We start from the raw sequence: 16,297 nt of genomic DNA on the forward strand, positions 1-16,297 counted from the left end.
TTTGTTTGAATTTTTTTGTTGTTGTTGAAAAAATATAATAGCAATACAGAATGTTTTTATTGTTATTGTTTACTTCTTTATTAACATTTTTTTAATATGTTTTCCTTAGAAATAGAGATGGGGAAAACCAAGATTATAATTGCAATGAAGATAGAGAAGTTATATATGATGATAGAATGGAGACCAGAGATGCAATTAAAGATACAGACTCTTGGACTAGCTCTAGAGATTATGAAGACAGAATGCCAGTATGTTTATAAATGAATATTAGCAAATACTTATCAATTTAAAATGCTCTTAACCCCTTAACGCCGGATCATTAATTTAATTGATACTTGATTAATATTAAAATACATTAAAAATACTTAAAACTGAAAAAACACGAAAGAAATGCGTTAATTTTGAAGAAAAAGCTTTAAATTTTATTTTCCTGTGTTTTGCCTGTCTGTGAAATGTAACACCGATGAGTCATTGTTTACACATCTGGGTGACCTTGAACACAGCTGGAGTCCGATTTCCCGGGACATTCTCATAGACGTCTAGGGAGGACAAGGGTTTAAAGTAGGGTGACTATAAGCGACACAGAAATTTTTAAATATTTTTAAAAAATTCAAAATTTTATTGCGATTTCCGACCCCCCCTAATTAATTAATTATATATTTATAAAAATATATTAATTAAAAAAATTAAAAAACCATCGGAGGTCGTTTTTGACATCAGAAACTAACTTTAAATAACTTTACTGAATGAAAATCCGTGCGCTACAACTTAAAAACCATGAAATAATTTTGATAAAAAACTCCCATTAAAAAACAATTAAGCCTTAATCGAGCCTTCACATAGGCTCATTAAAATCGCGATAAAATTTTTTTGCGCGGGAAAAAAATTTTGAAAAAATTTCGGGACCTAAAAAACATTCCAAAAATTCAAAAAAAAAAATTTTTCAAAAATGGCCTTAAGGACCTCATTTTATGTAACGTTATGTAACTTGCCCGAGATATCTCGGGTTATGGGCTTAAGGGGTTAAATAATATGAATGCATTAATTGTTTATTAAACCCTTAAGAATAATTATAAAGGAATTTTATAATTCATGAATGTTGTGTGCATGTTTTGCAGGATCCATTTGATGAACCAAGTGATATTCATAGCTGTCATGAAAAATGGGATAGAGAGAGGCCACAAAGACCAGATAGTAGAGATAGTCGTCACAGTAGGGAATCTGCACGTGAAGAAAGGTATGTTGTTTCAGTATATATTGTGATATTTTTTTTTTACTACTAAATGATGCAACTAGTTAGCAACAAAATTCCTAACATTTTTAAAGTCACTTTTTTTTAGCTGTAGAAAAACTAGTCAGTTTATATAAATTTATCATAAATGAGTTCTAATGAAAATAAATCTTATTTTTAATGTTCATAGATATTTAGATTTGTACATACACAAGTATGAATACATAGTCATTTATTGTGTTATTTGAACTTTTATTAATATACACTTTAAAACATATTTGATTTAAAAAAAAGTTCAACAATAGTTTATGGATCTTCTGAATTAGTTTGTTAAATCAAGGATATACCATATTTGAATTAAACTTTTTTTATACTCTGAGGGAAATTTATTGTGTATCAGTTGGAAAAACTTTTATGTAAATATGAATTTATCATCATAGTGAATTATTGTTTTTATTTAAAAGTTCTATATATATTGTAACAGTAAAGCCCAATCTATGGACCCAGGACAAACCCAGCCCTCAGCACATATTAATGTAGTAAACTTGTCTTCAAACATATTTGACACATCATTTATAAATGATAAAACTTTGCCTACTTTTAGTATACTGTTTGTAATGCACCGTTTATGAAAACAAAAAGGGGTTACACAATATTAGGGTTCAAGTACCAGGCCTGGACTTTCCAAAACAATAATTTCCACAGCCATATATAATAATTCACAATAAATATAAGTTTTATTATATTAACAAAATAACAGGTTAATTGATCCAACAGTAAGTTAACTAATTGAATAATTGAAAAGTGACAAAAAAATCAATAATCAAAGAAAATTGTACTTATAAATCAACAAAAGTTTTATCTCCACCTCAAAAGGATTCTAAAGCAAAAGATATGGCTTCCTCTAATTGATCACAGGCGTCTCTACTACAGTATTGTCAGCTGAAGCTACCTCCGTAGTGGATCTGCCTCCTTTTATTCACGTTGAGTGCAGCTCCGCACTGTCTTATTTTACATAAGTTGTCGTTACAGGATCAGGCACTGATGCAAACTAAGTTTGCTATTTCTTTCATGGTCACCGGTGCTTAGGAGTTTGTCCTTAACTAAAAAGAATCCCGAAAAGAAAATAATTAAATAAAAATAACGCCCCAAAACATAAAATAACGATCGGACATTGACTCCTTTACATGTTTTGTTCAAATAATAAACTGCTGTTCAAATAGTAACTGCATATTGTCTTTGCAGTTACTATTTGAGAATAGCTATTATTTCTTTTGTACATAACCATACATTGGTCACTATTAGTAAAATAACTTTAAATATTTATATATACATTTATATAAATTAGACTTTTAAACATATTAGATAAAATGGCAACTGTATTTTAACTTTACAGCAAGTTTTACTTTATATATCAGTAATAAGAAAGTAATTAAAAATTTTGCCTACTGTACATTATGTATATATTTCATTATCTACTAAAGTTTGTTTGTTACATAAATACAGTACCTACTTATCTACCATAGTTTTTCCTAAGTTTTTTGAAATTGCTGAATAGTAGATGTGGCTACTATTCAAAGTCAGTTATTTGAATAAAACCAGTATATGAAATGTACAAAATGCCCCCTACAAGTTATAAGCAATTTACTGAAACTTTTTGATTGGTAGGCCAATCTAAAAGTTTGGGCACCAGTGTTGTAATACATTAGTAATTGTTGTTGCTGTAGGAACAAATTTGATGTAGTCATTAACAGAGATAAGGGAGATATAAATAATTTATATCAAGGATATTTGACTTATTTAATATGTATGCATTATTTTTTATAAAATTCTTAAATTCTGTTTTTCTTCCAGGATTACTGTTGAAAGACAAGAAAGTCAAAGTTCACTTTCTGACAAGGAATCAAAGATTTCAATCAGAGATGAAAAATTTAAAGATAAATCTGGTTCGGTTGAATGGGGTGATACACCATATCCTGCTGAACCAAAGAGACATCATGACTGGCATCATCATCATCATCCAGCTCATCATCATCATCCACCACCAATAACCCAAAAACAATTAGAAAGTGTAGGACCAACAAAAAAGAATTTTACTCCATTAAGAAGAGCAGCAGCAAATACTTCTAATACATCAAATTCAGTTGATAAGAAGAATGATTCAAGAGAGTGTACTCCAGATTTGGGAACAAAGAAAGCTGAAACAGATATTCCAAAGGACAAAGAAGAATCTGAGGAAAAATTGTCCAAAAATGTTCCAGAATCAACAAAGCTAGAAAAAGAAAAATCTGAAAAAAGTTTGGACGATAAATGTAAATTGACTGTTCAAAAGAATGATTCTTCAGATTCTATTGAAAAATTAAACACAGAAACAAAGACAGTTCATTCTTCTGAGAAATCTGAAAAGGAGAAAGATTTTAAGAATGATGTTCCAGATAAGGGAGAAAATGTTCAAAGTAAAAAGAGAGATGATCATACCTTAAGAGAGAAACGCCAAAGTGGTAGGGACCGTATAATGGGTCCTCGATCACGAGGAGGTGGAAGAAGTGAATCCTCTAGGGGTCGCGGAAGAAATAGTGGATATGCAACTGGAGGTTTTGGAGGTAGGAGTAGAGAATATCGGCGTTCTCGTGTAGATAGAGGTCCAAGGTTTGATCGGCAGAGAGATCATGAATGGGAGAAAGAAAAGGATAAACAAAAGGATAAATTGCCTTCAGATGAGAGTTCTGCTTCTGAAGTTGAAGAAGGGAAAACTGATGCACAGCATAAAGATGAAGATAGTGAATTATCTGTTGATGACAATAGTGTAAGTGTAACAGAAATGCAAGTAGATAAACTAAAAACACAAGAAAATAAATCAAAGAAAGAAGAATCTTCTGTTACTTCATCTCATGCATTAAAAGATTTAGATACAGAGAAAAGTGAGAAAAAAGATGGAAATAAGAGAGAGACTTTCAGGAAACAAGAAATTAAAATAGACTCTGATAGAGTTAAAGAAGAAAAGGGAGGATTTTTCCCTAGAGGGGAACCTTCTCGGCGAGGAAGAGGTGGTACGGTATCTATTCGTAATTCTAGAGGTGGTCCTAGATATGGTCCTAGCAGGTATGGTCCTCCTCCTTCAAGAGCTGCATTTGGAAGTGGTAAAGTAGTTAAAACAGATGATGTTTCTACAGAAGATCATATTAAAGAAGAAGAAGGTAAAGATACAAAATTAGAAGATATAAATAACAGTATTGGGAATAAATCATCAAATAAATCAAAATCTGTTGAAAGAATTCCCCCAAGACGAACTCGTGAAACACTTCCCCCTAGGTTTCAAAAGAGGCAAGCCAAACGGTTTGAAAATGCTGAATCATCAAGAGGAAGATGTCATGGTGGTAGAGGTGGTAGTGGTTTTCCAGGTGCAAATATAACTTTAACTAAAATACAAGTTACAAAAGAAAATTTATCAGATGTGGCTAATGAAGAATGGGAAACAGCTTCAGAAAGTAGTGATGTAGCAGAAAGGAAAGAAAGAAAAGATTTAAAAGAAGATAATTCTCAAGATAAAAAGGAAGTGAAAGAGAACAGAAATTCTTACGTTAAGAAAAGTTTCTCAAATCAACGTCCGGTTAATGATTCTTCTAATCGCCGTTCAGGATATGATTCCAGGCGGGGGCGTATTACAGGAGATAATAGGCAGAGAGATGCTTTTGGAAGAGAGACTCGCAGAGAATCTGGTAGAGGACGATCTATAAACAGTGAAAAACGTTCATTTGGTGGAAATACAGCTTCTGTTGCAGAAAACAGTACAAGATATAACAGTGCTGGAAATCAAGGCAATAAAAATTTAAGGAATAGTGGAAGAACAAATCAGACCCAATCAAGAAATACTATTGCACAGAAAAATGAAAATTCTACAACAGTGTTTAGATTGGATGAAATTAGAAGAGATCCTAGGAATATACAAGCTGCTTTAACAGATCTTGCTAATAGGTAAGTTCTAGATTATTCAATAGAAAAAAATATATCTTTGTAATTGGGCTATAACTAATTTTTATGATATTATATACATTTTAACTATACTGTTTTTATAAAAAGCTTAATCATCAGCATAAAGTGTAAATTAGTATGATGCAGAGAAAAATTTGGTGTTCGTGAGATATTTGATATAAAGAAAATTAAAATGACAACAATTTTATACTTCAATTTGTATCAAGAAACCACAGATCAATGAAAAATTTTAGTACTTTAATTAAAAGGATATCTGTCCTTTATATTAATGCTAGCAGGTAAGCCCAGTGTTGCCTGGGCAAAAAATAAGAATAAACATTAAGATTATTAGATCATTTCGTACTTATAATTGTTGTTATGGTATTTGATTTGTATAACTATGAAGGTGTGATAAACTCTTATGTAAAATGAGTTTATCACACCAAGTGGGCAATCTAATACATTTTTAAAATGTGTTAGATTGTTTACTTGGTTTGATAAATCCTTATGTAAAATAATGTTTGTAGTTATATAAATCAAATACTATAGTGTAACAAACATCAAAATGAAAACCATATAGAGAGTTTGGTCATTTTAGCCTACCATTGTTGCATTTATCATGAAACTCAAATGGTACAAAATGGCACAATTTCATTGGTTAAATAGACACCAATTGAAAATGCGATATCTTAAATTTTTCAGATATAACAATTTCATTTTTTTTTAAAATAACTTTTAAGAAACTACCATTCACAGCTGAATATCAAACAGTAATCTACCAACGAATCAAATTTTGCAGAAAATAGACCAAATATTTAAACTCGGCACCCTTGAAACATATTTTGTGCTTGCTGGTAATCTTGTTTTATGTAATTTTCATATTGGAATGTCACCATACTGCTGGTCCAATAGAAAGAAGGGACTGTTTCGGAAGGGAATTGAAGTAATTCAACCAAAAGTATTTGTTGACCCCTTCCCAGAAGAGAGTATAGTCAGCTACTACTTAACACTGGTCTACTATTAATATTTGAAAAGTGATGCATGTTAGACAGGTTGTGATGGCTCTGCATGTGATCAAAGTTCCAAACCTTAACATTTGAAATACTTCATATAATTTGTTTAAATAAAAAATCTTGTTAAAAAATGCTAGAATAATTCCTTTTATGTAATGATGAAGTGTTTATAAACTATGTGGAAAGTATATTCTTGTAAATATCACATTTATAAAAAAAATTATTAGAATTAGTTTGGTTTATTTGGGTATGGCAATGTGACATGTGAGCAATCTACCAAGGGGATGATGCATCCTGGGAAGACTCTTATGGGAAGCTATCCCTATTTAGGTGTTAGTAACATGAAGAAAACCTGCAAAACTCCACTTTGATATCCTGTTAGCAATCCCAAACCCACAACCAAATACTGGTGTTAAGTGGTTTTATCCATTACAATTAAGAAAGTATTATTCAGAAGAGAAAAAACCCAAGTTGTACTATGTGGAAAATTAAATAATTAAAAGACTTTTCACTTGATTCCACACAGGCAAGTGCTGTGTGCTTCATGTCATGCTAATGACATATGTCTAATTCATGCTATATTATTGCAGTAATTAAGTGAATATAATATATATTTTTAAAAATTATATTCATTTTAAGAATTATTTTTAGTTTATTATTTTCTTAAATTTTTTCCAGTAGATGGCACTAATTTAAACCAAGCAAATTGAATTTAGATGGAAATTAATTGATGTGTAGAAATTGAATCAATATTTAGGGGTGATATTTATGACATTTTCTAAGTTAAAAGTGTGTAAACATAAATGCTATGTTTCATAGCAATTGGTTGAAAGGCCTAGGAGTGCATAGCAAACAAACAAAAAAACTCTTTATATATATAGAAGGATTTAAAAGTAAACAAAGCCTGAGGCAAGTTACATGATTGAACCCTTTTCAACTTCCGGTAGAACGTCGGAAGTTGTGTTGTCAGTGTTGGTTAATAGTTGGTGTGAACTGGTATTGCTAAAATACATTAATAGAGTTTTGTAAGTTGAACAATAGACAAACTCTTCATATTAAAAAATACAATAGAAGTAGCGATATTTTTTACATGCGAAGAAATCCGCATGTAAAAAATTAATATCGTGACATTTTTAAAGCATAGAAAATGAATTACAAAAATTGTTTTTTGGCTTTCTTTAAATAACTATATTGTCTCATAAAATTATTGTTAGGATATATTATTGTTTATACCAGGCCTCGGAGTCGCTCACTTTTCTCACTTGTACTCACTTTTCTGAAGTATCCTCACTTTTCTCACTTTTCAAGTCATTTTCTCACTTTTTTGGTCATTTCTACGTGCTTAAAAATTAGGAAGATGTGGGACCAATCAAAAATAGTTTTAAAGCCAGACGATCTGTCGAATTATCGAACTATCGGACTAGATTTTTATGGAAAAAAATACTCCGCCCGAGCGGGACTCAAAATCGCAACTGCCGCTCAGTGTTGTTAAGTTATCGCCTGTATTTATATGTAACTAGGTAGTCAGTAAGGCTGTGTACACACTAGGCGTTTTTAACACGCGTTTTAAAGAACCAAGAGTTCTACATAGGCGTACACACTCAAACGCGCGCTTTTGGCCAAGCGCGCGTTGATAGATTTTTGTTAAAACACGCGTTTTGCGGGCGTCAGCCGAGCGCTTTGAGATATATGTGCTGCCATGTTACTGTACATTCGATCACGCGTTTTCGGGTAAAGTGGACGTACGTTGACCGAAATGGAGAACGATCATTTTGATACTGATCTATTTATTGATGAAATCTAAAAGAGACCAACCATTGTCAAATGATTTTATAGATATTTTAAAAGAATTAAAAAACTTGGGTTCATTTTGTCTTAGTTTTGGATACAACGTCGCGAACATTCCATGTGTCAGTCTATCTCGTAATATTGGGTGCACCCAAAATTCTCTTTGCCTCTGCCATCGTCTTTTATAGCGACGATGGAGGAGGGGCACACAAGCAATTACTTTCACGTCCATTTCCAAGCTGAGCCAGTGCGTACGCTCTATTAACGCTCGTCGAAAGCCGAGCTAACGCGCGTTTAAAAACGCCTAGTGTGTACACAGCCTTAATTAAAACAAAAAATAATAATTAAATTTAAAAATATTTAACTTAAATTTAAAATTAAATTAAAATTTTAAAACTGTTCTTTATATCGAAACAAAAACCGAAACCGTAGCTAAAATTAAAAATAAAATCAAAATTAATTAATGTAAATTAAAATTGAAGTCAAATCAATTGAAACATATTATTTGGGAAGGTGCGGATAAAGTACTTGTCGATCTTGATTAATTTGGTTAGGTCTATATTTCATGCAGGCAGAGTTGAGAGTCTATTTATAGCACTTATTTGTAAAGGGTTAGTTTCGGTTTCGGCGGTGAGGGAACATCCGCAGGAAAAAGTTCCTCGTTATTTATGAAATCATTAATAAAATATTATTTTACTTATTCTATTTGAAATCTGTTTATTTCGGATTTATTAATTTATTTTTAAATCAATCTCGAAGCATTTAAAAAAATAAACAGTTTCCGATCGTGCTCATAAAAGTTTCGTTTTCTGCTTATTATCGTTTGATTTTGTTCGTAATAAGAGTTGTTAATTTTATTTCAAATTAATATAATAATCACATTACAAAAATGGAAAATTTATGTACAAATAAAATTTTGAAATACGTTAAACTATTCAATTGTAAATATAGTTTGTGTAGATCTAAATAATTTACATTTAATGTTAATTTTTGACAAATTATATATATTTAAATGATCAAATAGAATTGGTAAAACATGCAGAAAGTAATTTTCTAAGTATTGCTTTATTTTATTGGTAATTTTTTTATTCTGTTCTATTTTTAACACGTGCAGAGAAGTGACCGATCACGTGGTCAACACGTGTTTACTCTCTTTCGATTGTGATCGACCAATAAAAATCTCTAGTGGAATGATACCAACAAACTGTTGGTTTATAGCAGGTTCCAAGTTAGAGTATAGATGTCTTACTGCTGTGGCGAACATAGGTTTTTCATCCCCGGGTGTAATTATTGATTTCGCAGCGGGCCTGGGTTTAAGGCGGGAAGCCTGTGTGGATGGACCCCAGGGCAGATAGGTTGGCACGGTTCGGGGAACCTGACGGATCGATCTGGCGGGCGTTAATGCCACGGGATGTGGCAAGGATGGAGAGGGAGAGGGTAGTTCACCGGCTAACGGAGTGTTGGACATCCGACTTGAGGAGAAAGTGCAGGGAATATCTTTGTCCGTTTGCCAATTGGCACTATACATACGCGTCGAACAGATACATGGAGACTGTACTCGCACGCTTGCGTACGGAGACGGCCCCTTTGAATGATTTTTTGCACTCCAGACGGCTACACGACACGCCTCAATGCCCTCACTGCAAGAAGAGGGAAACGGCAGCGCACTTCTGGCTAGAATGTCCAGAATACGCCAACGCTCGCAGAGACCTGGGAACAGCCCTGGGAGTAAGACTGACCGATAAGAGCACTATGTGGGAAATCTATGCGCCGACGACAAAGATCACACCCCGCCATCTAGTGGTGGCATTAGAAGCATACATCGCACGAACCAGACGATTTAAGTAGGGGAACCTGAGTGGGAAAATCGGAGAAAGAGCCTAGAAAGAGCTAAATTCTCCATATTAACACTGAAGAAGAAGAAGAGTATAGATGTAATGGTTTGAATCCACTCAATATGACGCTACCAAAGTGCAAATTCCGAACTGATTGGTTGAAACAAAAGGACAAGGCAGATTCTACAGTACGATTATGGGCAACTGTACGTTCAGACACTGATGTATTTTGCAAAGTATGTAATTAATTGCATAATACAAGTAAAAAAAGGTTTCCAAGCACTTTTTGATCATGGAGGTACTGTCAAACACAGACAAAAATTTACCTGTGCTTATGGTCCAAGACAGTTACACCTGACATTGGTTGCACCAGGTGATAGTTTTGCAGGCCCATCAAAAAATGATGAAATTCCAAGTAATACTGATAATGGGACTGGAGAAGGATTGGCAACTGTGAGTTTATATAATCCAAGAGATGCTGCATACCATGCAGAACTGATATGGGCCATGAAAACAATATGTAGTAATTTCTCATTTGCTGCTTCTAATAATATGGTTCCAACACTACAAGCAATGCTTCCAAAAACTAAACTTCCTGAAGGAATATCAATGAGTGAGAAGAAATTGCGCTATTTAATAACTGAAGCATTGGCTCCCTACTTCCAAAAAAAAATGCTAGAAGAAATCCACTCTTCATTTTTTACAGTTACTTATTATGAAACCATCAATGTGGAAAGTAAGAAAGAGTTACAGATAATGATTAGATTTTGGTCTGAGCAAAAAGAACAAGTTGTCTGCAGACACCTAAATACATGCTTTCTTGGACGGGCAGATGCAGAAACATTGCATACATACATTATCAAAGCTATCGATGATGCCAACCTGTCACTACACAAACTTTTGATGATAGGATCAGATGGTCCTAATGTTAATCAAAAAGTGTTACGACTTTTTAAGGAAGATATACTGGGAATTCGCAAGAAAAGTAGTTTACAGAAACAGAAAAAAAGAGCAGAAGAGGAAGCACAGAAAAATTTTGAAGAACATCAAAAGAGAGCTATTCATGTCAAGGAAAAGATTATGGCACTGCAGCAGAGTTTAAAACAGAAAAAAGTAGAAGTGAAATACACGAGACAGGCCAGGTTTTGTTAGAAGCAGCAAACAAAAAACTGGAGAAGGCCATTAATAGCAAGAATATGAATGAAATACGGGCAGCACATGTCATGCTTGCTAGTGTTAAAAGTGTTCAAAAGCAAGAGGAAGCAAAAAAGAAGGAAGTTGAAAACATTCAGAAAAATCTTAATAAAAGAACATCATCTTTCTTGACTGATTATTTACAGAAGAAGCCAAAGACTTATTAAGTATTCATGGTTTACTGGAAATATTACAGTATATACAAAAAGTTTTAAAATGTATTTAACCATAACAATAAAAATAAAAAACTTTTACTGCTATTTTGCTGAGTTTTCTTTCCATGTTTTCACTTTGTTTTGTCACTACAGGTAGCTCTCAGTTTACACCGCAGTTCCATTCCTACAAAATCCGGCACAAATGAAATCAGCGTAAAATGAACCCATATTTACAGTGAGGTATAGTGTTAGGATCTACATAAGTGAAAAATAAGCAAATAATTTTGTTTATTAATACAATATAATGCAAAATACATATAAGTTTAATTTTTAAAACGTATTTTATCATAAAATAAAGTGAAATGTTTTTATTAAAAAATTTTAGTTTCGGATCTCGTACATTTTTTGGAAAGAAGTATTCATCTTTAATAACCTTTCCTACACTCGATGATTAAAAAATTAGCTCACAAGAATAATTTAAGAATAATTTATCATTGTAATCCTACGATTTATAGAATTCTACAAAATGATAAGAAGAAAGGAAACCGTAACAATAGTACAGGAGTGTATTCTATTCCTTTAAGTGACCACTGTTTTAATTCAGATCTCGTTTACGTTGGTGCCACTATGAGACTTTTAAAACAGAGGCTTAAAGACCATCTTTAATTGTTTACATTTTTGTTTTCTTTCATTGAGAATTTCGGAATATGGTCGAATATGATGCTCCTTTTTACATTTGCACTTCTCTCCCAATCATTGTCTAACTCACAAAGTTCATCCATCAAACTTTCCATTGTTGAAAGGATACATTAACCCGACATAGAGCTACAGACAAGCGGAGACACTGATTGGTCGACCACTGGTTGCCATAGCCCATATATAAGGTCAGTTTGAGCAGGAAAATTGAAGGTGGCTAAGAAGAGATAGATATCGTCTGGCCAATGAAAAGTAGATTTGTCTCACTAATGATGATTTGTGATCGCTGGAAGTGCTACTGCGTCGTAAAGTGTTTTCCTGAACGATCTGATACGGGATACATTCATTGGCACTATTGATTCAGACACCATTTGTTGGACTATTAAGTTTAATAACTTGACTCGTGGGTACCTAAATGTTTAGTATTTTAATATTAATTTAATGCAAATGTATGCATACCCAATAATATTAAACAGAAAATCTTTTGTAACTAATATACAATGTTGCGGCTCGGTAAATACGTCGACACTGAAATGAAAATCAGTCTAGCATAGGGAAAATTGGGGAATTACACCGCGAAATGGTGAATTGCGCAGCGGAGTTATTGTGAATCGGCATAAATTGAGCCAGCATAAACCGAGGGCTACTTGTATTGCACTCACTTTTTACTCACTTATTCTGTATTTCAACTCACTTTTCTCACTTTTTCAAAGGGGAAATGGCACTCCCAGGCCTGTTATACATAAAACTAAATTTAATTTGACTTTCTTCTCCATTTCTTTGATGCTTTTTTTAGAGAAGAAAGTGCAACATTCCTCTTTTATTCTTGTCTTGTTTACTCAATACTGTTCAGAAGTTTCTACGATTACTCAAAAAACTCTTATCTATATTTAAATTAAATATGATGGATCCTCTCCGGTACTGTAATGTTTGTAAAGTTATAATAAGGAACCTCCATTGTATTAGGTTGTTTTTTGTGAGAGTCTCAACGGTCAACCTCTCACAGAAAACAACTTAAATAATTTTTAATTAAAAATTTCTACAGGGTTTTTATATGAAGATAATGCTCCATACAAAATAATTTTGAAATATATTTTATATATACAGCCTATTGTCTAAAGAGGTTTTATGTATAGAATTTCATTATTTTTTAACATTTTTATAAAACTTTAAATGGTTCTAGAAAATTAGGCAGTGAATGCCTAGCCAAAGATGGAATTACTGCTCCTAAAAAATTAATTTTAATAAAAAACAAAATGAAAGTTTCTTTATCATCAATTTTAGTTTAAATATAATACTGTTTTAAAGTAATATTTACTCTAAAACCTTAATGTCAGTCAAATATAAGAACATTTATGCCACTGAAAGAAGCCATACTGCATATTTATATCTTCAATACACTATTGTACAGTATACATGTACATTTTAATCAAATATATTAGCTTGAAAGTAATAATTTAAGTTAGAATTACTTGGAAAAATCCTTGTATAAGTTTGTTACAACATATTTCTATTTCTGCATATATGTAGAAACTACAGTAGAACGTCGTTTATCCGAAAGAATTCCAGTCGGTGAATTTAAATTTTTGCTAGTGCTGTGGCACTGCAATGTTTAGCTGTATCTTGGGCTACTTCAATATTTTTTTGTTGATGTGTGTGTGTTTTAGCTGGTAGCACTGGCACTTTTGTGTGGTGTTTTTCTGAGAACTGTGTGTCATGCTGAATCGAATGTTTTTGATACTAAATTAACTTCTAAAGTATAATTTTTTTGTTTTTATATTTTCCAATATATTTATTTTGTTTGTAAAAAATAAAGAAATAATTTTTAATGATACAATAGCGACGATTATTATTTTAAAAAGTTTACATTAGTCTTAACGTCAACGAAAATTCAACACAAAGTGATATGCAATGGAGAAAAATTTCAACATGGGATAGGTTAATATAGTTCTTCGTATAAAATCGGTTATCCGAACAACCCCAGTCCCCAATTGATTCGGATAAACGACGCTCTACTGTATATATAATTTGATATTGTAATAATTGTTTAATGTATTGTTATTCAATTGGGGTATAACTCTATTAAATTACCCCAAATTATATAGTTAGAAATTTATTTAAAAACATTAAAAATACGAATCTTAGATACATTTTATAAACAAAATTATAACCTATAAGCAATCATCTGTGTATACAATGTATACAGTAGATTTATATACTTTCATCAATATATAAATTATATTTATTACTTTAATAAGTCATGAGTGATTGAAGTAAGATAGTGTGCAAAATAACGTAACAGTACATTGTTCTAATGAAAGATCTCTAAAGTTATTTTGGTGTGACAGATTTTTTTCTTTTATTTATTATTACTTTTTTTATAATGAATGTGTTAAAAAAGTTTGGAACAGATGTTGTTTACTTGGGCAAGAAAGGGGGGAAAAACCAGAAGTACCAATGGTCCAGGGTGCTGGTGCTGCCACCTGGCATGATGAATACGGTCAATAGATTTAGGTTCTTTATTTAAATGATAAAATAATAAAAATCAAATGAATATTGATCTATTAATTTGTTTTAAAATTAATCTGTAAATTTTTCAAACTTTCATATTTCATTTCTGTTTAAATTTTTTACACACCTTTTTAAGAATGTGTTTGAAAATACATTCGTAATGTAAAATATAATTGAATGAAAAATTTTTTACTACATCAAAATTTCATAACTAAAAAATTGTCTTTGGTTGATCGTCAAACTAGAAGTACACAGGGGTGATAAGTAAAGAAAAACAAAAAAACAAACTGGAATATAGGGGAGGATGGGGCAAGATAGATAATTAAAGAACTTTTTTTAATAATTAAAATAACCTGGGAATCACTTTTGTTTGTTGTTGGATGCTGAAGGATATGTATTTCAACTACAATTAACAAAAAACTCAAACTATTAATTTTTTCTTCTTTTTTACAATATTATTGAAATGTCAAATACCCCATCTTGCCTCATAGATGTTAAAACTTGGTATGTTTTGAGGCAATATGATCCAAATTAAATTTTTTTTTATAATTATTAAGATAAAACATCAAATTAGCAATGAAACAACTTTTAGGTTTGCTGAACTGTAACCTATTTTTCTTGAAGACATAAGGCACAAAAATGGTGAACCACCTCATCTTCCAGCTCATGAACAATGTGCCCATTCCTATGCTGTGTAATGGTAACACATTACACAGCATATCCTACTTTTTCTTGAATCAGAAAAAATACTCACAATAAAGACAATTACTTTTGTCTATTTGCAAGTTGTCTACTTTTCTGTTCAAGTCTTCTCCCCTTCATTATGATGGAGTGCTAAATGAGAGAACTGCTGAAGTAACTTTATTATTATTTTATTCCATTTTTAAAGTTTTATTAATATAAAAATTTAAATTTTACTATACTAGACAAAGTTTTTAAATTAAAAATTAAATATATGCATATATACAGTATATATATATTATTGACATATAGACTGTATATTTTCAGTATTGCACTGAAAAATTCATTGGAAACAAAACTTTGCAATATGAAAGTCTGGCTGTGTTTTGTTTTTTTCCCTTGTGTACAGTACATGCATGAATATGTTTAAAGCTTTGTAGTTTTTTTGAATTTGGATTTTGTATTCCTGAAGATATTTTAAATACAATTCACTTTTGTGTAAATTGCTTCACATTTTGTAGATGCTAATTAATTTTGTGCTTTGTTGCATTATTGATGAGACTGTCTCATCTTCAAAATTGTGCTGTTGTCAACAGCTGCACACCTTAGAGGTATGAGGAGTACATGTCAGGAGTTGCAATTTGACACAGAGTATTTGGTACCCAAATCATGTGCACATAAAATAAACTAGACTTGTAGATAGTCAGGACTGAGAACTAGGTCAAAAGAAAATAAGAAATGCTGAGACTGTTTCTACAAACAGGTGCAAGTGTGAGATTGCACATGCATTGCTTGCGATCTTTGAGACATAATCTCGTCGCAGAAAGGGCTTTGCCATTTTACTTGTTGTATCTTATAATTATAGTTAGAAGAAAAAATTTGAAAATACTTCTGTTTTACTTATTTAAATTTTAATTATATATTATAATAAAAATGTAGGATGTAATAAATAAATAAATGTTTGAACAATTTATTTAGTATGACAGCTTACTGCTACTTCTATCAAATAGTGTTCACCACTAATTTTCTATAACTCCATCTTTTGGAATGATGCTCTTGTTAGATAAACAGAAATCACATAACTCAACAACACATCCTGGGCCATTAATTCTTAATAGGACAATAACCCCTGGATAAAACTCCACATTGAAATCCCTCAAGACAATATCACCTCTGTACAAATAAAAGCTGCTCCTGAAACTTTTAGTTTTTCTGAAATTA

General features: G+C 31.8%; 1 protein-coding gene across 3 annotated transcripts in view; it reads left to right on the forward strand.

The window, feature by feature from the left end:
* LOC111642571 (protein PRRC2C-like) overlaps positions 1-16,297 on the forward strand; it is a 70,462-nt gene that overhangs the window by 46,282 nt on the left and 7,883 nt on the right. For all 3 annotated transcript variants that reach the window (XM_023388926.1, XM_023388928.1, XM_023388927.1), the window contains 3 exons: positions 110-248; positions 1,119-1,237; positions 3,086-5,206. In XM_023388926.1, coding sequence (XP_023244694.1) covers positions 110-248; positions 1,119-1,237; positions 3,086-5,206 — 2,379 coding nt within the window. The remainder of the gene's footprint in view (positions 1-109; positions 249-1,118; positions 1,238-3,085; positions 5,207-16,297) is intronic.

The sequence above is a fragment of the Centruroides sculpturatus genome, unplaced genomic scaffold (assembly GCF_000671375.1).
Source record: "Centruroides sculpturatus isolate CEXI.00-Female unplaced genomic scaffold, Cexi_2.0 scaffold1693, whole genome shotgun sequence".
NCBI lineage: Eukaryota > Metazoa > Arthropoda > Arachnida > Scorpiones > Buthidae > Centruroides > Centruroides sculpturatus.